At 38.1% G+C, this 25879-nt stretch overlaps 1 protein-coding gene across 1 annotated transcript in view; it reads right to left on the bottom strand.

Annotated features, from left to right (window-relative positions):
- Positions 1 to 25879, bottom strand: part of grik2 (glutamate receptor, ionotropic, kainate 2) — a 229396-nt gene that overhangs the window by 36392 nt on the left and 167125 nt on the right. Inside the window, exons 11-13 of the mRNA XM_081388117.1 lie at positions 19884 to 20107; positions 12742 to 12860; positions 8210 to 8427 (exon numbers count right to left, since the gene is read on the bottom strand). Coding sequence (XP_081244243.1) covers positions 8210 to 8427; positions 12742 to 12860; positions 19884 to 20107 — 561 coding nt within the window. The remainder of the gene's footprint in view (positions 1 to 8209; positions 8428 to 12741; positions 12861 to 19883; positions 20108 to 25879) is intronic.

Here is a 25879-nt window from a genome sequence, read left to right as displayed (position 1 = left end):
ATATGAACACATGAGGGAAATCATTGTTGTGTCCATGAAGATGTGAAAAAATAGGCATAAATCTAGCTTACACATTTACCAAAATGCTAATTTGAGTGAGTTTCTTCCATCCCAATGTAACTTCTCTCTTTTACGGCCCTGACGAGAACGTCGGTCTCCTCGGCTGTGAACCGCTCCTGGTGTGCGTCTGGCAAATCCGCCGTTACAATAGCAATCCGCCATGGAACAAGCGCGTCTGCTCTTAAAGGGAATGTGAGATGACGCTCAGATTGGTTTATTTCACGTTACGCCCAAACCACACCTATGAATAATAAAGCTACTTCAGACCAACCCATTTTAGATTTGCATCGGGCGCAAGAGTCATTTATCCCGCCGGTATAATAGCAACAGCGCCCAAGACCCGCCCACAAAGTTACTTGCGATTCGCGATTTCAGATCGTTAAAATAGGGCCCATAATCTTCTGCTACTATGATATTGTAGCAGACCACAGAATCTGTCATGGCTGTGACATCAGATTTTTTTAGAAACAGAACTGTACATTTATGTCATGTTTGTTACACACACACATACAGTATTGTGACGGAATGAGGAGCCGCTCCCCTTTACCGGGACCAACCCATCAGAGCGCTACCTTCCCTGCACATGCCCCAGCATAACGAGGACCCTATTTACCAGATCCCCTATTTATTTTGGACACTTTATTCCCCTTTTTTGGACATTTTTATGTTAATAAACGCCTCTCCAAGGTTTGACGCCACACCTAATTTAACGATCTAAGCGCATGGCCTAAATCGCAGGGCGCAAGTGTACTTAGTGTGCATTCGAATCCACTTTTGCTAGTTTAACGTCGGTAAAAATGGTCTGTGCACCCAGCGCATGGTCTAAAAGGCATGTCCCTATTCTCTTAATGAGTAATGGGTGTGTTTAATGGGTGTGTTTAACGTAATGGGTGTGTTTAACGTGAAATAAACCAACCAGAGTCTCATTTCTCATTCCCTTTAAAAGCCAGTTGCGTTAGCCCCAGGGCGGATTCGCTATTTACATGGAGGAATTTGCAAGTGGAAAGACTGAACGCTTTTCTAGCGAGGAAACAGATCTGCGCGAGGTTAAAGCGAGACCATCTATGGGACCAGGTTTTTGTTGGTCAATGGCTCAGTCTATTTCAGTCTATTTCAGTTGCCTCAAAATAGCAACGCTCCATCAATGCTCCTGAACACACCTCGTTTTCAGACCAGCAGCCCATGGGCGAACAGAGGGGCGCAAATACATTTGCTATTTAAACAATGTGGCGCATGATGTGAAAATGAAAACTGCATCGGGCTGAAACTAGCAAAACACACTTGCTTCACGCCGGGTGTATGATAGGGCCCACTGTGCCTGTTGTTTGCTCCTCCCGCCACATACATTATATATAATGTTCATATATGAACAACAGAAAACTCAACACTGCATACCGTGACATAATAACAGAGGGATCTGCCACTGTATTAGGTACAATGCATTTAGGCAAGTAGACATGGTCAAGATGATCTGCGGAAGTTCAAATTGAGCATCAGAATGAGGAAGAAAGGTGATTTACAGTATGTGACTTTGAACGTGTCATGGTTGTTGGTGCCAGACGGGCTGGTCTGAGTATTTCAGAAACTGTTGATCTACTGGGATTTTCACGCACAACCATCTCCAGGGTTTACAGAGAATGGTCAGGAACAAAAGAAAATATCCAGTGAGCGGCAGTTCTTTTGGGTGAAAAACTGGTTTCTTGAACATGTCGATGAGTTCACTATACTCAAATGTCCTCCACAATCACCAGATCTCAGTCCAGTGGAGCAACTTTGGGATGTGCTGGAACGAGAAATTCACATCATGGATGAGCAGCCCACAAATCTGCATAACTGCGTGATTCTATCATGACAACATGGACAAAAATCTCTGAGGAATATGTAGCACCTCTACAAGTTTCAGGCGCCTTGTTGAATCTGTGCCACAAAGAATTAAGGCAGTTCTGAAGGCCCTCCCTGGTTCTGGCAAGGTAACTTGCCAGTAAAAGAAGAATGCAAACACCAAGGTTCTAGCACAAGCTTGATTTCATTGTTATTGTGTGCAGTGTTGTCAGAATAGGCAAACTCTTTTTAACCGACAGTTTCCTCAGGGTGGAAGAGACTCTTGATGTGTACTGTAATTTAGTTAAAGTTAGTTACAGTAACTGGTGGGTGTGATTATAGCTAACCTCCTGTATAATCTGGTTTAATGACATACAGTTAAAGTGAACTCTGTCGCCCCCTCACGTTTGTCACCAGGGTCTAAAATTAATGGGGGCTTGGGGCAAAAATTCTACCAAAAATTACTACAATTTCAAGATAAGGGGACAAAAAAAAAAAAAACTGCACAATTAAACTAATTCTAAGACGACTGTCGTGATTAAAGTAAAATGTGAAATTTAAAAATACGTGGTGATTGTGACATTACATTTAAGTCTGCTCACACTGCATCAGATTTCTTTCTCGACGGATTCTCTCATCATAAACAACAACGTGCAGATATGAAGTAAGAGATTCATTCCGCAGTTTACACAGCTTCATTGATTTTTGCAAAAGTGAAATAATTTTCTAATTAACCAATTCATAAACGGTTTTTAGTTTGTTTTGTCTGTGTAACCAGAATATGTAACCAGAATATGACATGCCGTTTCTGTACACACACAGTCTGGTTCACAAGCGCATAACAGTTCCTGTTTCGATGAAGCCCCTCCTTCCGAAATATGAAATGTGCTGTGATTGGTTAGCTGGCCCCGTGTGTTGTGATTGGCAGCACTTCGGGAAATGTCACACCCCTTCATAACATTTGAGTTTTATCTTCTCAGACGTAAAAAATTAAAGGGATACTTCACCGATTAGCATTAAGCTTAGTATTTTGGAATGACCGTGCTTTCCTCCCTCATGTCCCCCTGAGACGAGAGATTTCTGTATTGTGTGTCTGGAAAAAACCTTGGATGACACAAAAATCGTCATTTAGCGTCAACAGAGGCTTTTTTGGCCAGAGGCGAGAGACTCCAGCCAGTAGGAGGAGCTCGTTCCGCATGTGTTCAACCCGCCCACAGGGGGATCTCTCAGGGGTTTCGAGTCGACTCGACTAGTAGCCTAGTTGTATCATTTCTTCCGATACTGCCCTCTGTAACCGGTAACCGTGGCTTGGGAGTGTCCTCATAGGGCAGCGAAGCAAGTGCATTCTGGGAGTTGTTGTCTTTCATCCACATGAGCCAAAAATACATTTCTGGCTTTTCTCAGTGTAGAAGGCACCAACTTCTAAAATAATTTCACATTTCTACTACATAAATGACCCAATTTAAATACACATTCATCTTTCCAGCGATGAAATATCCCTTTAATGATGGCGTCAATTTCAAACCAATTCAAGCCTGATTCAGACTTCAGAATGTTAACAAACAAGATGATCTTAGCTTATCAGCTTTGCCTTTTTTTTTACATCATAGCAACAATGTAAACTTATAATTGGAACTATTAAAACACAACTACAAATAATAAGACATACCATAGTTGTGATCCACAAACACCAGATTGTCCCAACAAAGTGGGAACGGCTCCATTTCAGGAGAAGCTTTTCGCTGGAACCTTTACGTATTCTCTTATTGACCCAAAAAGGATGGCTTTTACAGGACGGGTGGAGTATATTGAGGAACATAGTGCATAAAAGAGTGATCAAAGGATTAAAACTGTGAGCTCCCATTAGCGCAGTCATCAAGCTCAAACTCCCCAGTGCCTCATCAGACACTCGCTAGCTAGTTTATTTCAATAAACCTCAACATATATTATTAAAATCATTTTTTTCAGCAATTAAACCCAAAGATGCTAAAAACCACCAACAGCTTTGTTCTGACCAGAATCACACATAGGTGGCCTGCTATAAAAGCATAACCAGGCAATCTCATTCCACCCGGTTGTTAAGTCTGATGTCACACGTCACCGTTACCAGATCCAAACGCTCTAATAGACCCCAAAAGCAAACAATAAAGTGTGCTAATATGCACTCATTGTGCGCTGTAGTGTTACAGAAAAATAATGATCCTAGCCTTTATCTCCATACCAAATCTCAGTTGGCCAGACAGTGATTCATCTTCATCAAATCCTTAAAATATTGGTGTTCAGGACATTGTGAGCCTACAGTGTGCAGTTTTTAAAATGTTTGCCTACATTTGTGCAATAAAAGAAAAATTCTCAAAAACAGCTATTTTCTCAATTGAAACCAAGTAGAGGCTTGGACCCAGGAACAGTATTCGTTTCATACATAATATAATGGATAATAGAAGACACAGTGGCGACAAATTAAACAAACAAACAAACAAACAAACAAAAAAGTACAGCACAGTAGAAAGAATGATACTATTAATCTTGGATGTGGCATACATATATTATGCTGAAACTTTTTAACAAAAAACTGCATAACATTTTTCGCATATTACATTAAAACAAGAAGAAGAAAAAAAGATTCTCATTCACTTATTATTGTGTGGATTACATGCACAGAAGAGCTATCACAAAAAAAAAATAATAATAATAATATGCGTATGCGTATGCATTTGAATTTGTTCTTAACCTTATTCTAATGAATCCTAATGAATTTGGACTATTATAAATGAATGACCACATACTTGAGGTTAGTAATTTGCATAAAATACATCCAAACAATCAGCATATAAGGGCTTTCCGCAAAACCTTTCCTTTGCATCCTTTTGTCACATTCAGAAATCGTATGATACTCTCACATATGCAGCATGATCCTTGAGCACGTACAAAATTTAATCTTAGCATAATTAGAAAGCAGCCCCAAGCATGTGATTATTGTGTATGTGTGGTTTCAGTTGTTCCTACATTTTCCGTAAGTTTAGAATAGAAACACGAATCACAATAAAAGAGCTCAAAGACTTGTAGAAGCAGCTAAAATGGCTCTGTTCCTTCAGCAAATGTGTTCTTATCTCACGTTTGCTTTTGTTAACACTATCAGGTACGTTTATGGTTTAGATGGTAAGTTATTTTCAGATACAATAGAGCATTAACGTTTTAGTGCCACTCACAGGACATTTTACTTACTAACTGCTGTGATATGTACAACAACCAACTTGCCAGATTCACATTCATCTGTTTCGGTTAAAACTGAACACTTTTAGACACACTCACTGGACATTTCATTTTGAAAGTGCAAGACGCAACATAATATTGTTTTGCAGAAATGTTGCTGCAGGAAAGTTTGTCCAATGAAAGCAATTGATTTGTTCATGAAAACGTTGGTACATAGATTTCACACGCAAATGTGTGTGTACAAACAATTGGTGAATGAGAAGCAATATTCTAGATTATATAGCAGTAGATTAGGGTTTTTGTAACAACAGCAAATCAATAGCAGCTATAGAAGCCAGCGGTGAAAGTACAGATGTAAAGAACCTAAAACTATTTCAGCCACGAGGGGTTTCGATGTTTGATATGGTTCTAAATTCATTTAATTATAGAACATAAAAGGAACCTATTTCATTTAAAGGGATAGTTCACTTTGAAAATAAATTTTGGTATGTTTTAGCTTACCTCAAGGGCATCCAAGATGTAGGTGTCTTTTTTTCCGCAGTAGTTTCAATTTGGATATTTTTAGGTCAAACCGTTCTTGTCTGTCAGTCGTATAATGCAGGCCGATGGTCACTGTATCAAAACACAAGCACAGAGTCCAAATTAAAACAATTCCCCATCGTCCAAATTAAACAATTCCCCATCGTAAGTACACATTGACGGCCTAAGACACGAAACGAGCGGTTTGTGTGAGAAAATGAACAGTATTTATATCGTTTTTTACCTCTTGTAACACAGCACGTCCAAATGATCTGACGGCGCGGGCGGGTATAGATGTGTATACATAGATGTCGCCTTGGCTACGGTTTCATTCCAATGAACTGCAGTAGCAAAGGCGACATCTAGTGTATACATCTATACCCGCTCGTGGGCGGGTATAGATATATACACTAGATGTCGCTTGGCTACGGTTTCGTTCCAATGAACTGCGTAGCCAAGGCGACATCTATGTATACACATCTATACCCACCCGCGCCGTCAGATCATTTAGACGTGTGCTGTTTTCAAGAGATAACAACGATATAAATACTGTTCATTTTCTCACACAAACCGCTCGTTTCGTGTCTTAGGCCGTCAATGTGTACTTACGATGGGGAATTGTTTAATTTGGACGATGGGGAATTGTTTTAATTTGGACTCTGTGCTTGTGTTTTGATACAGTGACCATCGGCCTGCATTATACGACTGACAGACAAGAACGGTTTGACCTAAAAATATCCAAATTGAAACTACTGCGGAAAAAAAGACACCTACATCTTGGATGCCCTTGAGGTAAGCTAAAACATATCAAAAATTAATTTCAAAGTGAACTATCCCTTTAAAGTGTAGTGTTCTTGATACTATCGAGTTCTGTGACTGTCTCTCTGTAGCGCATTATACAGAATCAATAAAGGCAGTTTATCAAACCGTCAATCACTCGCACTGCCTCTCAATCACTCGATACATCAGTACCTGCTAAAAGAGCATATGTGTTCAGCGCTCAGAACATCTGCTGTTCCTGTAGGACATCTGACTGGAATGGATTATAGGCGTTGTCAGGATCAGGATGCTTTGAAGGAGCTGCAATTCTTTCTCTCTCCAGTAATCTGCTCTAATCTTACTATCTGCAATATTATTCCCATTTTTGTGTTTTATTTGTGTCAGAGTGAACGCAACACTTTTTACTTCCATAATATGTGACATATTTCTGTGAAACTAAAGGAAAATGTTGGCAATTCCTTCAGGAATTGATTGTATCATAAATAGAATCTGATTGTACAAACACATTTTTTTTCTTTAGAATAAACTGTACTGGTGAATTATTCACAAAAAGACCAGAAATGCTGGCTAATTTGGGTACATTTACATTCATGAATATTGATTAATGTGCACTGTCCCTTTTTGAAATTAAATGAATTACAAATTAAAAATGAATTGTGTATCACAGAAATAAGTATTAATGAAGCAAACTGGGTTAATAAAAAAAAAATACTAATAATGACATTTAAATGCTATTTCATTAGCATTTAAAATACAGAATACTACCAGATGGTTATTATATCTCTGTATATTTACAAGAACATATAACAGAGGCAGATAGGAAAGACAAAACGTGTTTTGTAACAGCTGGCTGAGTATTTCATTGAACTGGTCACAAATGGGGACAATCTGTGATCTCAAAGCAAAAATATTGACTTAATAAGAGTGTTTTACTCTTACAGTGAACATGTTCACTCCCCTCTGGACTGAATAAAGAAGTGCAGAGTAGATCTCCCACATAGAGGCACTGAACAGTGCAGTCATAAAATTATGATTTCAACCTTTGCACTTCCAGCAGTCTAAAGCAGTAAAAGCTTTGAAACACAACCTCAATTATTAGGTCAAGTATAAAAACTTCATTCTCAAACATTTAGTTTTTTATTACTATGGAATAAAAAGAAAATGTTATCAGGTACATCGCAAAACAGATTCAAACACTATTCAATGTGCCAGACTGGCAAAGGTCTCTTCACCAGATGCACAAAACAATATTAAAAAATACTAGCCTGTCATTGACCTTCCTGGTGACTCAATTAAAAGCTGTAATCAATTAAAAATGTAATTAAATCAAATCAAATTAGCGAAGGATAATGTAGAGTTAGCTGGTCATTATCACAAAAATAAACCCGGTGTACATCACAGGGCGATCCGGTTATGCGTCATCCTTAAATGGTTCATTCTAGTGTACCAGAAGCTCTCATCTAAACTACCGGTACTCTCCTCTGTCCTTATGGAGAGATACTGAAACTGAGACCGCTGATTCACTAGCAATCTCGCACGCTAGGTCTCTCTCTCGTGCACAGGTTTATATATTTAGACATACAGAGCAAAGTACTGCAACATTATTACATTTCTCAATGAGACCAGCATTTCTCTTTTCCCACTCTCTGGATTTGAATGGCCTTGAACCCCCTTTCATTTGGTGGAAATGCTCAGAACAGTTTGAGAATTGGGACTCATTATCTAATCCCTGAACCTGCACCCAAACCATTTTGGTGGAAAAACGCTATTGTTTGATGTTAATTATGTTACAAGTGATATGACGGCCTCAACTTACCTTAAAGAAGGTCATCGTAGAGCCATCCTCAACCACTCCATACTCAATCTTGGTCTGCTTGGCCAGGTCATCAGCCGAGTCAATTGGAGATTCCATTCTCTCCACGGTGAGGAAGGCGGCTAGGTTGGCCGTATAGGAGGAGATGATGATTAGGGTAAAAAACCACCAGATTCCTCCTACTATCCTGGTGGAAAGGGCTTTGGGCATGAGCTCAGATCCTAGTAGAGAGGAGCAGAGATAGTAGTCAGGGTAAAGCAGTGATTTCAATGTGAGGACCAGAACCAGATGCACAGGTCTAACCTAGTCCAGATAACTAGTTGCAGGGAAAGGCTTTGCCTTTTGATAATTGGGATGATATATCTATGCTAACTAAATACGCCAAAGTCAACCACAGTGAAGGTGGGAATTCATTTTTGTGTTAGGAGAATTTATGTGGCCAAATTTAATTAGATTACAGACTCTCTTTTTTGTATTAAAGCATAAAGGGCTCATAATTTGTCTTTGAATTGCCCTACACTCTTCAATCCATTTGGCTTGTGGGTAAAAGCCAAAATGAGGAGCCATTTTATGTTACAGCCTAAGTATAATTTTCTGTTATTCCTTAATCAAGTTGTCACCATGGTCATGCTTAGGAAATTAATTGATATGGGGGAAAGTAGGGGCAATAACTAGTTGTACTAGGAAAAAATGTCAGAGGACAATAGCGCAAGGAAATAACTGGCACCTTTTCTCAAGTTCTGCGATTTATTGTAAGCTTTGATCTGCCATGCTGAGTCCATGGCAAAACACAAAGGACTGTCAGAAAGATTAGCCATTACATGAATTACAATTGAACTCCAAACTCAGGCCTCAGCAGACTGGTAATGCTATAGTGACCTGTCAATCAAGTCCAGAGTTTGGATATTTTAACTCTAGCTACCAGACAGCTGAACAACCATTGAAATAGGAAGGAAGAAAGCGAGAATCACCTTTCCCTTACATACACTAGCAGTTCATTTGTTACATGTGATGTGTGTATTTTCTTCAATGCTGAAAGACGTTCTCTTATCCTATCCACAGAGACAACTATATCTTAACCATTCATTGACCATAGGCTGTCTTTCTAAGTGCAAACACTGTGGTGCTTTAGCATCCCAACATGTGGCTTAAACAATTGCGTAAGTTTTGGACAGGAATACCCGTTTATCCAAACAAGTAGTTAGGAGCAGGTTGGAAGGAGAGTCTGAGAAACTAGAGGCACATATTTTACACACTTCACCTTTAGCGGAAAAGATGCCTTAACCACTTTTAAAGCAACAAACATACAGTCGTGTCAAAACAGCATAAAATTACGCAACGAAAACCATCCCAAGAAGAAATAAATGTTGTCATTTCAAAGTATCACCATGCTGGACCATTTGGTCAGGGTGACCTTATTTAACCTGGCTGGGGCTGACTGTCATGTACCCAAGGTAACGTCATTTCCAAGCACGTCATCCCACAGTTTTCTCGGGGCTGACAAGCCATGGGCAGGGGAGCCTCTCTACAATGTAGTGTTACTCACTCATCAAGAAACATGCATACAGTCATCATACACAAACCCTGCTCATTTTGCCCTCAGCCTAATGCCACATCTTCTCTTCCAAAACTCACAGAGGAACCTGAACAAAGGACAGTCCCAATGACATCCTAACATTATTAATAGGTGTTAATAGGTGAAGCTGTTGGCCAATAATTTGTTTTACAGAAAATAATTCACAATGATCCAAACACATTAGCTAACTTTTAATGTCCTCTGTTTACTGATGATTCATTGTTAATAGTGCCAATCGCATGTGGGGTTCAGTAGTTTACCTGCTCTTGGGGATGGGAAGACGTACACTGAGGAACCCACACTTTTACTAATTATCATATGGCTGAGCATCTCTTGTCCCTCTAGCTCAGAGGTCATCAACCCAGTTCCTCGAGACTCACTGCCCTGCAGAGATGAGCTCTAACCCTAATAAAACACACCTGCAGCCAATTAAGCTCTTCGGGATCGCTTGTTGTTGAAGCAATTTGGAAATAAACTTTGCTGGACAGTGTGCTTCCAGGAGCAGGGGTGAAGACTTCTGCTCTAGTTGGAGGCTGACTGTGCATGACCCTGTAACTCTTCGGTCTTCTTTATTATAAAAATTAACCAGACAAAATGCTCCACCAACTAGAGCAGCTATGCAACTATTCATAATATCTGCAATGTTTTTTTAACTTCTAACATTCCATGTCAAAACAGATATCCATGCTGTCTACATTGCAAACAGCTCTTTTTAATCTCTTTAACAATGTAGATTTCACAAAGACTCACAAGGTTAATGTTACATAGCAATCCAATCCCAGCTGTAAATCATTCAATTTGATGGATGCAGTGCAGATTCAAACATTACCCATGCTACTTTGCAAACAAGGGCCTGGTGTCTCTCATTACTCAACCAAATCTTATTATGCTAGTCTGATGCAACACAAAGGCATGCAGGTTACATGTGTCATTGTCCTTCATTCATCATAGGCCTTTCTCAATCTCAAACATCTGCGTCCCACAGTTGAGAAGATGTGGCATGAGGATTTGGTAGGATTAGGGTTAGAAGTCAACAACACACATGGCAGTCTAAGACAGAGGACATGACCAAGAGTTAGTCTTTGTGTTATTCCGCCATTTTTTGCACATGAAATTGGACTTACCTTCTCAGAACCCTGATGAGCGAGAGAACAGTGGTTATGGAAAAGTTCTGCATGCAACTAATGAACCCCTGATTGAACCCCCCATTCCCAGTGGTTCCCAAACTAGGTTACGCGTATCCCTGGCAATACTTGAGATGACAGAGGGTGTATGCAAACAAAATGCTGAGTTCATTTAATTTTACCCCAACTTAAAATAACACTAAAACAGAGGATACATTTCTAACAGGCAAAATGCCGCCTCTAGTGTGAAAACAGGGAAAAGGTAGTGCCGTAAACAGTTAAATACATGTCAAAACGGACTACATAGACACAAGCAGTGCGCATATGATAGTTTGCCTGCAGAGTATGTTGCCTTAGCAAATCGCATTACATTACTGCAGTTCAATGTACCTTTAAAAGTGGAGGTTCAGCACTTACTAGTGTGAAGAACAAATATAGACAGACACTGTGCATAGAGATCAATTTAAGACTCAAACTCTCTTTAATGCAAAGTTCTTGTTTTTAATACGAGCAGGAATGCACATTTTCCTGAATATCCACACGGTTGCAAATTGACTTTATAAAACAATTCAACCAACAAAAATTTTAATTTTAGTGATGTAGCCTACATTTTATTAAAAAAAAAATTTGTCAAAATTGTTTGCTTTATTTGCAACGAAACAATAGTTCCAACAAAATCCACAGCAGAACTGCAGTGCGTCTCCAAGTAAACACACAGCTGTCTTTCATTAGTGAACGAATCTGTGGCTTTGAACGAATTGGAAAAATCAATTCAATGACCCATTCATAAATACAGCCACCTGATTCGTTCCTGAATGAATGACTTTATAAATTACTCATTAAGAGAGTGACTTGCTGCCACTTACAGGCGGTGTTAGTTTAATAGTAACACTTTGTTTTTATCATAATTTATTGCTTTATTATTTTAATAATAAAATTAATGGAATTTGAAGTATATGACAAAACATTACACACATTGAATAGGGTTAGAAAATGTTGCCTTTAAAAAGGCGCCTTTAAAAAATGCACTATTTAAGGGGGGAAACATTGTCGCTTAATGGAAAAGGTGTGACTGCAGTCCAAGTGGAAGAGGATGGGTACGCAGAAAGATGTTAAAGGGTTAGTTCACCCAAAAATGAGAATTCTGTCAGTAATTACTCACCCTCATGTTGTTCCAACCCTGTAAGACTTTCATCTTCAGAGCACAAATTAAGATATTTTTTTGATGAAATCTGAGAACTGGCTCACTCCTTCATATGCTGCTAGGTTATTGCATCTGCCGGCCCAGGAAAGTTAGTAAAGACATCGTTAAAATAGTCCAAGTGACTACAGTGGCTCAACCTTAAGTTTATCAAGCGACGAGAATACTTTTTGTGCGCAAAAAAAAAAAAAAACGACTTCATTCAACTATCCATTTTCTTCCGTGTGGGCCTCTGATGTGAGTTCACGAGAGCGCCACGGTGCGTGCGCGAGAACTGAGAGAATTGAGTGCGCGAGAATTTGTGCTCTGAAGATGAAAGTCTTACAGGGTTGGAACAACATGAGGGTGAGTAATTACTGACATAATTTTCATTTTTGGGTGAACTAACCCTTTAAATGCCTCAGGGGGTACGACACTCTACAAAGTTTGGGAACCACTGCTCTACCCAACACCCACCAATAAACACTTTCAAGTCCCACACAGCCCCATTCATACCATTGGCCAGCAACCAATTTGTTTCTAGAACTACATGCACAGAGGCACCCATGCATCATAGTGGGCCTGACAACAGCAAGTTGGGACCCCCAGCAAAAGAGTGGGATGTGTGCTAAGAGGGGCAGGCAGAGGCGTCTACCTTGCTGCATGAGAGCTCCAACTCCGAACCAGAAACTATTTAGCAGGGTGAAATTGTTTTCCACCACGTCCGAGTCGGGGTTGCACGGGTGGGGGTTATACCATTCGTAGGGGCTAAACCTGTGATGAGCGACACAGAACACAGATACATTTTACTCCAAACGATGTGGTACATAGAAGAAAAATGAAGGAAAGGCAGGTCAACCTATAGAGACACAAGGAGAAAGAGACAGGTTAGCATAATCATCAGTCAATTAGATCAATATTCAGGAAAAATACAAATTCTCTTGAGGAATCTATTACCATCTGTCTTATCAAATGGAAGAAATAAATAAGTTAAGTTTGTGATACAAAGGCAAGCATAATTATCAATGCATATGAGCAACCCATGTTAAAATTAAATGAATATCCCAGGTTACATCCAAATTAAGTTTTAAAAATAAACAAAAACTTACACATGTGAAAACAATCTAATTTACAATATTTATTTTGCTATGTGTTGGATTTTAATGTCAATGTGAGAGTTTAAGAATGTTTTTTTTTAGATATATTCAAGTCATTTGCAATACACGTGTTTGTATTTTTTTCTGCTTTACAATCCTGCACATTAGTAAAGATCATCGTACTGACAGCAGTTTACTTGTCTCTCACATACAAAAACAAATATTTCTCAAGCTGCATCAAAGCAGTGGCATTAAGTGCAAACGCCGAACTAAATAGTATAACAGTTTCCTTACACTTTATGGTCTTCAATAAATTCCAAAGCTGCTGAGACTGAGCCTATGGATTCAGTGTAATGTTTTACGTAATTTATACATGATATTATCTTATTGTTTTTTCCCTCAGTGTACATTGTTGTGTGCATAGGTCTATGAATGTATGTATATTATTCACTTTATAGTACACATATATTTAACCATAAAGATACAAGATAGCAGACCAGCTGAAAGTCAGTTTGTCAGTCAGAGGAATCTGAGATCTGGAAGACTGACATATTGTATGGGAGTGTACAGTATTTGGCCTTCGTTCAGCCTGACACACAGTTGGTACTGTTGTACACAGTACACATTTAGGATGTGTTCCATCTTAGTGTGAATAAGCTTTAACTAACAATATATCTGTGCATTTCCTTTTAGAAGTTTTTCTTTTTTTTTTTATTTATCAGCCACATATGCTGTCAATATAGCTTAATGTGTAGTTAACCCTGAATATTCATTTAAAAAAATGATTAATTAATTTAGACGCCCAATGCAGACGATCTGATCTGATCTATTCCATCATCTCCACACCTCGATGCCTCGTTCTGAGCTATCTCTCTCCCACATTGAGACTTTCCATTTACTCCAGCTAAATATAAGTGACATTACATTAGTAAAGGTTGATTGGGTGACAATTAAGCATTGTGACCCAATTCAGTTTGCGCTGAAGTGATGGGATAAAAAAGCATCTACAGGCTTTTCAAGAGTTGGGCAATCAGATACTAAGGATATTATTTGTCTCAGCTGTTATTATTTTTTCATCAAAACTCTGAAGTTTAAACAGAAATTACTGACTTTCAGACACTAAAAGTAAAGTACACAACATTGTCTGCATCTATGAGTCTATGAGCAAGATTCGCCAAGTGCTGGAGCAATCTGAAAATGATTACTGTGCTCTTTAAATAGCTCAACTTCTGCATCAAACTAATAAAAAAAGAGTCAACACAACATTCTCATATAAGTTCAAAATACAACTGTAAATGTTACATACCAGCACGAATACATTCAAATTCTTATGAGATGAGGTTAAGATGCTACCTTAGAAGGTCACTGCCTATGTAGGCTCTAGACTCACTAGAAATGAGCCATAGAACAAAAATCTTTGAACTTGAACCAGCTGATCTAGTCGCTCATTCGCTATTTGTGATGCAAGTCTGAGTACATACGAACTTTAATCTTGCAAAGACTTCTGCCCCAGACCTCTCATGCAACGGGTCTTTGTTCAAGTTCACACAATCATGTTGTGTAAAGCCAATTACTAACGGCAAATCTAACATGGATGTCTGTCATGGACTGGAGCGTGCCAGCGGAGGAGAGAGAAGCGATGAACAGCCTCTGTCTGCGTGAGACGTGGCTTAACCTGCTGCTACAGGAAGCGTCAGTCGCCCGTTAGCTGTCAGTTTCATCCAATTATACTGACCTTCTGTTATCTCCGGTCATCTGCGCCACAGAGGGAAAATTTGAGCAAGGTCAACATGAAGAGATAAACGAAGGCTGAGGAAACATTGATGCCCCAGGAAAGAACAATGGTGTGTGTGTGTGTGTGTGTGTGTGTGTGTGTGTGTGTGTGTGTGTGTGTGTGTGTGTGTGTGTGTGTGTGTGTGTGTGTGTGTGTGTTTTTTTTTGGGGGGGGGGGTGGTTTCAGAAAGTCATTGTGCGCAGGACCGATCACGCACTGATAACAGCAGTGTCAGATCTGGAAGACTGACATATTTAAGTAGGGTTGCTGTGCTGCAGCGTTTAGCATTGAGGTCATGTTGATTAGCTAACATGCAATTCAATAAGAATGCGACACAAGGATGCATTGCTAATCAATGCGCTACCATAGATTTCACAGACTGGCTGCTTGTTCAGCATAGTCTTACTGGAGTTTCAGTCTTAGGAGATGTCTATAGCATCTAATAGCAGTGCCAAGCATGACCTCTTTTGAATTTCCACAACTAACACAATGCAGAAGATTCTCGTGGATCTTGAAATATTACTAACAATATAAAAGTTATTCTTGCGCTGACTTACACTCCTTGGGTTACATTTTTAAATTACATTTTTAACCCAATGTTTGTGTTTGTCCATATTTGACCCAAAATAATGGGTTTAATGGGATTAAAACAATCCAGCATTATAGATTTTCAACTATAGTTGAAAAGACACGTGAACCACGAGCTGAAGGTGGATGTTTTTACAATTATACTAAAAGGGCTTTTACTTGCTAAACAAGTATTTACTACCAATCAGATGACAGAAGGAATAGTAATAGTTTGTGTAACAGACTTTTCAGCGGTTCTAATCAAATGTGCATTTGTTGTTAACAACATGCTTAGAAAAATAAGACATAAGAGAATATATGTATTCTTATTTTATAAAATTTTGCTTCTCAGGTAGATGTAACTTAAATATTTGTACTGTAAAACTAGAAAAATACATTTTCGGTGTCCTCTTTCCATCCTCTTCCCTCATAGTCTCCGAGTAATTATCTAGTCAGCTCCACACAGCAGTCTGTTAAATCATCCTAAGTGCAGCCCATTTAGAAGCATATTCCACCTGGAAATGAGCGGGATCTGATAAGCACTTGCCCAGACTGGTGAAAGCATTACTCATCCTGTGAGGAGGACGTATCCCTTCCTTTCTTTCTCATGCTTGGGGTTTCTCACTGCAGCAAGGACAATGATTCATTAGTGATGTTTACTAAGACAAGCATCACTTCAAATATTGCTCATACTTTCATTTAGGGATTTAAACAAACTCCTAATCCTCTGTTGAGTAACTTATCCTGCACCATTTGCTACAGATGTGAAATCATTCTGCTTGTTAAGGAGAGCTTCTGAACGTTTCCTAGATGTCCAAGATCCTAGACTGACACTGAAGAAAGGATTTCTGTCATCATTTAATCATCATTTCTTTTTCATTAACAATATGTGTGTATATAGCATTCTCTCCAACTATATGCCTCATCTATTCTGGTATATAATGTATATAATTCAATCCATTTTCGATGTATAAAATAACTTTTTTTTTTCTTTTTTTTTTTTGCTCTTGTTTCACTTAGCAGATTACACAAGTAATTTGTTGCAAACTTCAGTCTATAAATAAAATACAATAAACTCCTGCTTCAACTGTATGGATGGAATAGTAAGATAAACTTGCTTTTCATAAGAATATGACACAAAAAAATATATTTATTTCTTTGAAGCATTAGAATCAGACGCAGAATTGAAACATAAAAGTATTGCATTGGCAGCGTTTTATGGCAAAAGAATCAGCGTGACAAGCACAGTAAGTGTAACTCTTTTATAATTGAGACTTCCTCGGTTGCTTCATCACCTGCTTTCGTAGAAGACAGGAGAAACTTTGCAAGGGAATGAAAACAACAGGAACAAAAACAACTGCTGATATGCATTTCAGATTCTGAGAAGAGGATAAATATTTGACTTTCATACTGTGCCCAGAAGGAAGGTTTCTAAATACTGCATGGTGAGAATAAGCCTTAGGAAACCCTCCACCAGTCCCCATTATGTCACCCTGTGATCTCTTTCTCTCTCGCTCTGTCTTTCTCTCTCACACACGCATGTTTGCTGCATATACCAGCTTTAAAGTGCACACACAAAAGCAGTCGCACATGCACACATAAAGAAATGTGTACGAAGAGACGAACACATAAACACAGTAATACGATCTTGTGTTAGGTCTTCCCTGCTGTTAAAACATGCCGTTGATGTGTGTGCTTGTTATGTGTGCTCTAGTTGAGGAATGGAAAGGTGAACACTTACCCAGCATTAACATTAGTGCAGTTATAAGGTGAAAGGTGCATATTCTGAACCAACTTAGATGGCAGTTGTAGCTTGTTATAAACTTATGTGATCATATTGCCAGTAACATTTATAAAGCACAAGTGCATTAACCATAACGCTCTTGGGTTAGACCAGCTGAACGCAGTAACCCAAGAGTTTTAGGGTTAAAATAAGGCATTTTCTGTGGATTTCTCCCCACCATGCTTCAGATGAGGACCAATGAAAAGACCCAATGCAAATGAAAATGGTTTTGTATGATTAATGATTAAAAAAATGATTATTCTAAGAGTTCACTACAGTATATGACATTTAAAGGACACTTCTGGGTCTGATATGAATAAATAATAAGCTGTCGATTACACTAGATAATTTCGACTCATACATCGGTTTCAAAAAGTACATACAAAAAGTCATTTCAAATGGAAGCACTAAAAGTATAATGGAAGAAGAGGCCAGTTGCGTTTTGTAATTATGGGATGGATGGGTTGGATGGTTGCCTGGCAATTTGTAGTTTAATTTTTGCTATTCAAATCGTCAGCCAGTAGCTCATTTGAGATAGAGACTTACACATTTACATGTGACAAGGAACAGATTTCACTCAGGAAACCATAATTTCCTCCATTTTTTTTTCCTTTTTAATTGATTTATTTATTTATTTTTACAGTATTTGACATTTATGTAAAGCCTTATGTAAAATCTTCTGTCACAGTTGCATATAGATTTTCTAAGTTTGCAAAATGTTTATGGATGTGTTGTACTTTCATGGATTTGAAAATTAAAATGTAAGAATATTAAAGTTGTTTTCACATCTGTTTTCTAAATTCTAGATCTTATTGTGAACAATTAATCTGTGCACGTTTCAGTTTTTGACCTCATAATGTGCAATAAAAAATGTCAAAACTGGACGGCACCCTACATTTGTACAGTCTTCATACAGCGATATATGTTTGCAGTTTTTGACTCATGGATGCAGTGAAGCTGGCATGCTATACTGTATCTGCCAATCTGGGAGCAATGAGGAAAGACATGAACTGACAGTTGTCAATTCTGAGCTGTGAAATATATAATAATATCAGGTATAAAATAACTTATTATAAAGTTATGAACAGATACATAAAAAGTCCATTTCATCGACTGCTTTCCAGCAGATTCCTATAGCCAGTGGATTCTGCAAACTGCTGCTTGAGGCTATATTTTAGTTTGTTTTTACAAACTGAGTGCGAATCGAAATGATTTTCTAATTGATATCTAAATCCAGAATATTCAATTAAGGGACCATTAGCCAGTGCTCTCTTATTATAAACAATTAAGTGTAATTTATTTATCATACATTATACATCCAAAAGATTAGGCTACTTAATTTTGTTTTAGCAAATTTAAGCAATGAAGGTTAAGGAATAAGTATATGTAGAGCAATATCTGCTGCTAACTATACAAACACATTTTTTGTAGCATTAGATATCATAACATTGCAGTTGCCAAAGGAAATGTGAAGCAGGATGTGGAAAAACCCAGTCAGAAAAGAAAAAAATACAAACTAGACAGTAAGGACAGCGAGGGATAGGGAGGGAGGGCTGCGTTTCACACCAGAAAATGCCTCAGTCTCACTCACACACACGCTTGAACACTCCCCGCATACCTGCTTTCTGTCGTTCACACACACATACTGTCTTTAAACGGTGATTTAGCATCTTTGCTTTTGTGGTTTGTGCTATCATGCATTATCAGAGTCGAGGCACATACTGTATCTCCTCCGCGTCAAGACAGGAAGACCAAAGCAACCCTTAAAGTTCCTCTCTCATGTGTGTTTCCTATGTGTCCGTGCTTCTTTCTCTCTCTTTCTCTCACTCAAATGAAAGCCTTAACTCTTTGTTATCTCCTATTCACACCTGCAAGAATTTCATAATTCTACAATTTTCCAGGAAACGACTGAGCTGAATCTCATGACGTTTCATTGTGTAAATATTGTGAGTGGCATTCAGAATTCTCAAAGAAATAGTAAACCTATTCCTTAAGTCAACATTTACTCAATGCTCATGTCGTTTCAAGTCTGTCAAACTTCCATGGATGACACAAAGTGAATTTCTGAAGAATAACCAGAGCAGGATTTTGAAAAGGAATGGAGGATGGGGCTGTTCGAACGCATTCGACCACACGAGCGTCTACGCTAGGAGAGCAATCCGAAAGTGTTTTCGACTACCTCTGGAAGTGGTCCAAAGTGGACAAGCTCAAAAAGTTTTAGACCCTGTTTACACCTGCCTTTACCGCCATCCAATTGTGATCCGATCGACCAAAACGCATCTTAACACCAGGTGTAAACAGGGCCTTTGCATCATCACAGGCCAATTTGCCTTGAACTTTGATAACTTGGAAAAGAGGTGAAAAATTCACCTTTAGCATTCCACGGAAAGAAAGCCATACAGATTTGGAATGATATGAGGGTGAGTAAATGTCAGAAACTTTATTTTTGGGTGAACTATTCCTTCAAGGCCACTAATGTTAAATCTAAACATCTAAAATCTAAAATGTCAATGAGATGAAGTTATGATGTGGGGTTATGTCTATATATATATATATATATGTGGCTGGTATGTTACCTGGCAATGACAAACAGCACACAACTGACACCCAAGTAAGCGAGCAGAATATACATCCAGATGTCGGGGGAGAGGGGGTTGAGAAAGGAGAACACCCCGGGGTTGGTGCCGTTGGGCTTGCGGTACAGTATACTTATCCCCAGCGTCAGGAAGGGTTTGGAAAAGTCGATGACCTTCTCCCGTGCGTACGTGATGGCCAGCGGCGCCACTGCAAGATCAGCTTTCTGCCAACAAATAACGCACAGGGAAAAGAGCGATAGGCTGTAAATCAGGGCAAGCAGAAGCATTTAGAGGAAATCAAATTAAGAAAACAGGGCTTTTACACATCACACACTCTGCCCCACAGCGTTTAAGAGGAAATTTAAAGCCCTCTCGTGGACTCGCGCTCTCTCTCTTGATTTACCTGCTACTGTTTCAGCACTTACTAAAGCCTTTCATGATTTACGGGGTCTAAGGGACCGGAGGGGCGCTGAACCGAATCCACTCGCTCAACTACCCAACTAGACTAAAAAATGAAAACAGCACTTATGAAAGAGGGAAAATCAAGGGGTTAAAGGTTTTACGCAGGTCTGCCGAAGTTGGCTCACTGTCAGAAGCGGAAATATCCCGTCTCTCAGGCTGTAACTTTTAGTCCACATACAAACATTTTATAACAAATAAACTGTCCAAGGTGTTTGACATGCTGCAGTCGTTGGTCATGTTTGTCACTGTGAATGCATACCAGTTCACTAAAATGTACCAGTTTTGAAAAATTCGTGAAGCCGCCAGAATGGGAAACATTTGTCCATTCTGCTCGTTTCATTAATGAAGCCCAATGTTTGGAAAATGTCATCACCATCCAATTCAATCTCATGAGAAAACATAACTTTTTAACATTTTAACAATTGGTGGTGAATTAGTACGATGAAATGTCAGATTTTTTGGGGGAAAAAAGTAAGCTTGAAGGTCTAAGCCTAAACTTAACCACCAGTATGGTGTGAGAACAAATTACAAATAAAATTGTATAAATTCATACAAATTCACCACCAATTCATCAAAATGTAAAATTGTTATAGTTACACATTATATTGATAGTCCAATTCAGACATTCTACTAACAATAAGTAACTTTGCAACTACATGTCATCTAAATCTCATTAGAGTATTAGTAGACTGGTGGGGTTAGGGTTAATAGAATTATGGTGTGTTCACACCAAACGCGAAGTGTATATTCGCATCGCGTTACTCGCTCTAGATTACTCGCAGGATGTTTTTCGCGTCACTCGCGAATAAAAACATCCCGCGAAAAGGAGTGTCATCATCATCATCAACAACACAATTTCTTTCTGCCATAATTTTTCCTCATGTCTGAAATAAATGATATTGCTGCTCTGTACTTGTGGAAGTCCCAAATACGGAGGAAAGCCAAACGCCGACGTGTCTGGGTTCACAGCACCATCCAGAGGCGCACTCAATTTCACCGTCTTCACGCGAATTTTCCGCTCGAGTTGAAATTTTTCAACTTGCGCGGAACACGCGATCGAGGCGATTCCCGGCGCGAATTCGCGTCTATACGCGTCTTTGCATTGTCTTTGTATGTAATCTACTCGCGCAAATAATTTAATTTGCGTTTGGTGTGAACACGCCATTAGTTGGCATGTACTTGAAAAGTTGCTTATAGTCAGTAGAATGTCCGTCAAGGAGCATCAAAATAAAGTGTTAGCAGATATCAATCAGACAGTCTACTAATACTCTAATGAGAGTTAGTTGACATGTAGTTGCAAAGTTACTTATCGTTAATAAAATGTGTAAAGTGGACCATCAAAATAAAGTGTCCCTATAGTTATTTAGATTATGTTGGACAATCAATCTATTTCCCATGATTAATCATTGAGGACTAAACTGTGTATACACATCAATGAAGCAACATGACACATCCCAAACTAGATCACTCCCATTGTAAGCAACAGAACTGTCTATACTTAAAGAGATGTGGCGTCTATATAGTCATTACATGCAAATTATACTGCGGGACAAATTGAGACACTGTAAACTGGAAATCTGCAAGACAAGCATTTTAAGCCATAATAGGCACACTTCCAATGCAAATAATGTTGCAAACGGTTCTAGGCACTATAATTATGTTGATCATTTTAGCCTAAAAGTGCGGCGTATGGAAAGCGTTCCAGATCCGTTACTTATGAGGTTTATTTCCATTAGATGCTTTCTGGGAAGGCAATGATGACGCTCTAGGCAAACCGCCTAGTTTACTACGGTCCTGCCTACACGAACGCTACTCGACATGTCCTCGGTTTGTTGGTGTGGCCTGTAATATGTTGTCATCACTGTGACAACCACAGCTGCAATAATCAAAACCATGTCTTCTTGGCATATCAATAAAGAGTAAGACTGTATATACAAGGTGAGGGTTGAGATGTGTCAACTGGTAGAGATGCTGTCGTACTGTTTATATTCACAGCAGAATTTTAAAAATCCAGCTCTATACAGTCTGTTCCCACTGCAGGCAACTTAATTGTTTATAATGGGAGAGATTCAGATGTGATGCTTCACTCATGTCCATTGTAAACATGCCATAACATCTTGATTAGGGTTGTCAAAGCAACAATGTAGCTTTTCAGAGGTGTATCCATATGCACTACCATTCAAAAGTTGGGGGTTGGTGAGATTTAAAAAAAATGTTTTTTTAACTAAATCTCTTATGCTCGCCAAAGCTGCATTATTTGAATACAGTAACAACATTAATATTGTGAAATATCATTACAAGTTTAATTAACTGTTTTCTATTGTAATTTATTTTCAAAATGTAATGATGGAAAAGCTGAATTTTGAGTCTTCAGTGTCACGCGATCCTTCAGAAGTCATTCTAATATGCTGATTTGCTGCTCAAGAAACATTTATGATTGTTATCAGTGTTGGAAACAGTTGTGCTAATTCAGATTTTTGTGGAAAAGGTGATACGTCAGGATTCTTTGATGAAAAGAACGTTCAAAAGAACAGCATTTGTTTGAAACAGAAGTCTTTTGTAACATTACAAATCTCTTTACTGTCACTTTTGATCAATTTAAAGGGATATTTACCCAAAAATGAAAAGTCTGTCAGTAATTACTCACCCTCATGTCGTTCCAAACCCGTATGACTTTAGTTCAGCTTTGGAACACAAATGAAGATATTTTGGTTACACTTTATTTTAAGGTGTCATTGTTTCAATGTAATTATACATTTAAGTACTGAGTAATATTAATTAACTACAAGTACTTACTATAGGGTTAGGGTAGGATTAGGTTTGGTTGAGGGTTAGTTGTAATTATGCATAATTTACTGTTATTACTAAGGCAAGTACATGTAACATATGTAACAAGGACACTGTAAAATAAAGTGTTACCGATATTTTTTATGAATCTTGGCTTTCTGTCCCTCCATTAACAATCTATGCAACTACTACTTCCAAGCCCCAGAGAGGGAGTAAATACATAATTTCAGAAATCAATGTGACTCCAGTGGTTTAACCTAATTTTATGAAGCGATGAGAGTGCTTTATTTACAAAATATTAATCAGACAACGTCTGCTCTCGTGTCAACACAACACACATGCGTAGTGATGCTCTCCTGAACGCACGTTGGCGATTAATATTTTGAAAATTGTGGTAGTTGTGTAGACTGTCAATGGAGGGACAGAAATCCCACAGATTTCATACAAATATTTTCATTTGTGTTCCGAAGATGATCAAAAGTCTTACGGGTTTGGAACGGCATGTGGATAATTAATTACATCATTTTTGGGTGAACTATCCATTTAATGTGTCCTTACGGATTAAAAATATTAATTTCTTTCAAAAAAAATATATATATTAACAGTATTGTATACAGTACATAAAGTTTAAAATGTGGTTTATGGAATGAAACTTATAACTTATTGAGTATTTGCTTTAACTGTGAAGTTATTTTTACACTGATCCCAGACTTATTCATTTTATGTAAAACGTTATCTTCAGAGGTTAGCATCTATTAAGCTCCAAATAAAAAAGAAAGAACTCAAATGAAAAAGTATCTTCAAAGTATCCTGTTCTGCACCATATACTCTTCTCTTAAATCCTGCATAACAGTTTCAAGCCGTCAAACTTATTTTAGAGGCGTAACATTTAAATGACACATGTCCAAGCCCAGTGCTGATGTTTTATAGTTTGACCACAGTGTGATTGTGAATGTGAGAATATATCCAGTACAATTTCGATGCGATAACTCTTCAAAGAAACATGGGTTTTGACACGGTGAAGGCGTTATTCCTCCTCCAGAACTCATGGAGGGCCTGCTGTCTGAACGCTGACACGCTAAAACTGACATTTAGTTCAATTTCACTGCTTTTACTGGTAGAATTGGTATAATTTCACTCAAAATAAAGGCTTCTGTCTAGAATTATTGGATTGTCTATAATTATTCCCAGAGGGGGCAAATTAATGCCAGAAGTGAGCAGATGTTGTCTCGCTACCTTCTTTTTTTCTTCTTCTTCTAAAGTCCTTTGACAAGATATTTTTATCTCTAGCACATCAATGTACTGGCAAACTGCAAACTCCAGACTGCTCTGAAAGCTTGTCAAGGCCAATTACAGTCTGTCCTGCTCTCGTCTTGTGGGGGGGTTTGCCGGGGAATGTTACGACAACACACACACGCACACTTTCACACCAGACGATCTGACCGTGGCCAATTGAGGAGCAGTGACTAAGAGAGATGTCTGATATATATCGGTTGGAGCAACGGATACTGCTATTGAACACACAGTGTGCAGAAAACGCTCCACTCTCAGAAATGTGTTTATTCCTATCGTCGTATTAGAGGAGTCTAATGAGGATATCGAAGGGCAGTGTTTGCTCCTGTGTCTGTGTGTGTGTGTTTGTAAAAGTGTGTGTGCTTAATAAGCTCTATAGGGGGAAAACTAATGCCAGATTTTTCACTTTGTGTCCTCTCGGCAGTATGTGCTTGAGTTTTATTTTATCGCATCTTCATGCCATCTGCTGCGCAAACACACACACACAGACACACACACACACACTGTTAATCTTATTTTCATATCTGTTTCCTCTCTACACTGAAAGCATCTTATTTTATTGTATAATCTTGACACCTCCCTTCTGCAGCAGGGTGGAAGTGTGTCAGGATTGTGTACCATCCTGAATTTAATTAAGAATTAAGTCCAATTTATTAATAATGTAATTGAAATTTAATTGAGGCAACAAACAGAATTTTAATTTAAATTTCAGATTAAGTAGAATTACGATGGAATGTAATCCAAAGAGTGTATAGAACTTCTGTGCAGTTTTGAAGAAAAAAAAAAAAATATATATATATTTTTTTTTTTCAGTAAGAATTAACATAATCAAATGTGTTATCATAGAAAAAACATATAATATGGGGTTTGTCTAGAAACATATTGATTTAATATAATTGAGTTTGAAGAGCACCCTATAGAAATGTTTGGGATAAGAGTGTTTTTTTTTTTTTTTTCTTATAGAAATTAATACTTTTTCATTCAGTGAGGGCACATTAAATGCATCAAAAGTGTCCGTAAATATTATTAATTATTAAAATTAATTTATAGTGTTACTAAATATTTCTATTGCAAATGCTGTTTATTGAACTTTCTATTCATCAAAGAATGCTGAAAAAATGTATCATGTTTCCCACAAAAATGTTTTCAACATTGATAATAATGATCATAAATGTTTCTTGAGCAACAAATCATCATATTAGAATGATTTCTGAAGGATCAAGTGGCACTGAAGACTGGAGTAATGATGCTGAAAATTCAGCTTTGATCACATGAAAATTGCATAATTAAAGATTAAATTAAAGAGACGTGTGTGGATTCTACATGTCATAGTCATGATTAATCAAAATTAATGATTATTATTGTTATAAAGCTGTTGTGTTATTTAGATTTTCTTTGAATTGTTATTCAATAAATTCAAGTTATTCATAATTTAAATCCCAATTCAACATCTT

This window comes from Scardinius erythrophthalmus, assembly GCF_964197995.2.
Source record: "Scardinius erythrophthalmus genome assembly, chromosome: 16".
Lineage (NCBI taxonomy): Eukaryota > Metazoa > Chordata > Actinopteri > Cypriniformes > Leuciscidae > Scardinius > Scardinius erythrophthalmus.
This window is presented reverse-complemented; position numbering and strand designations above follow the sequence as displayed.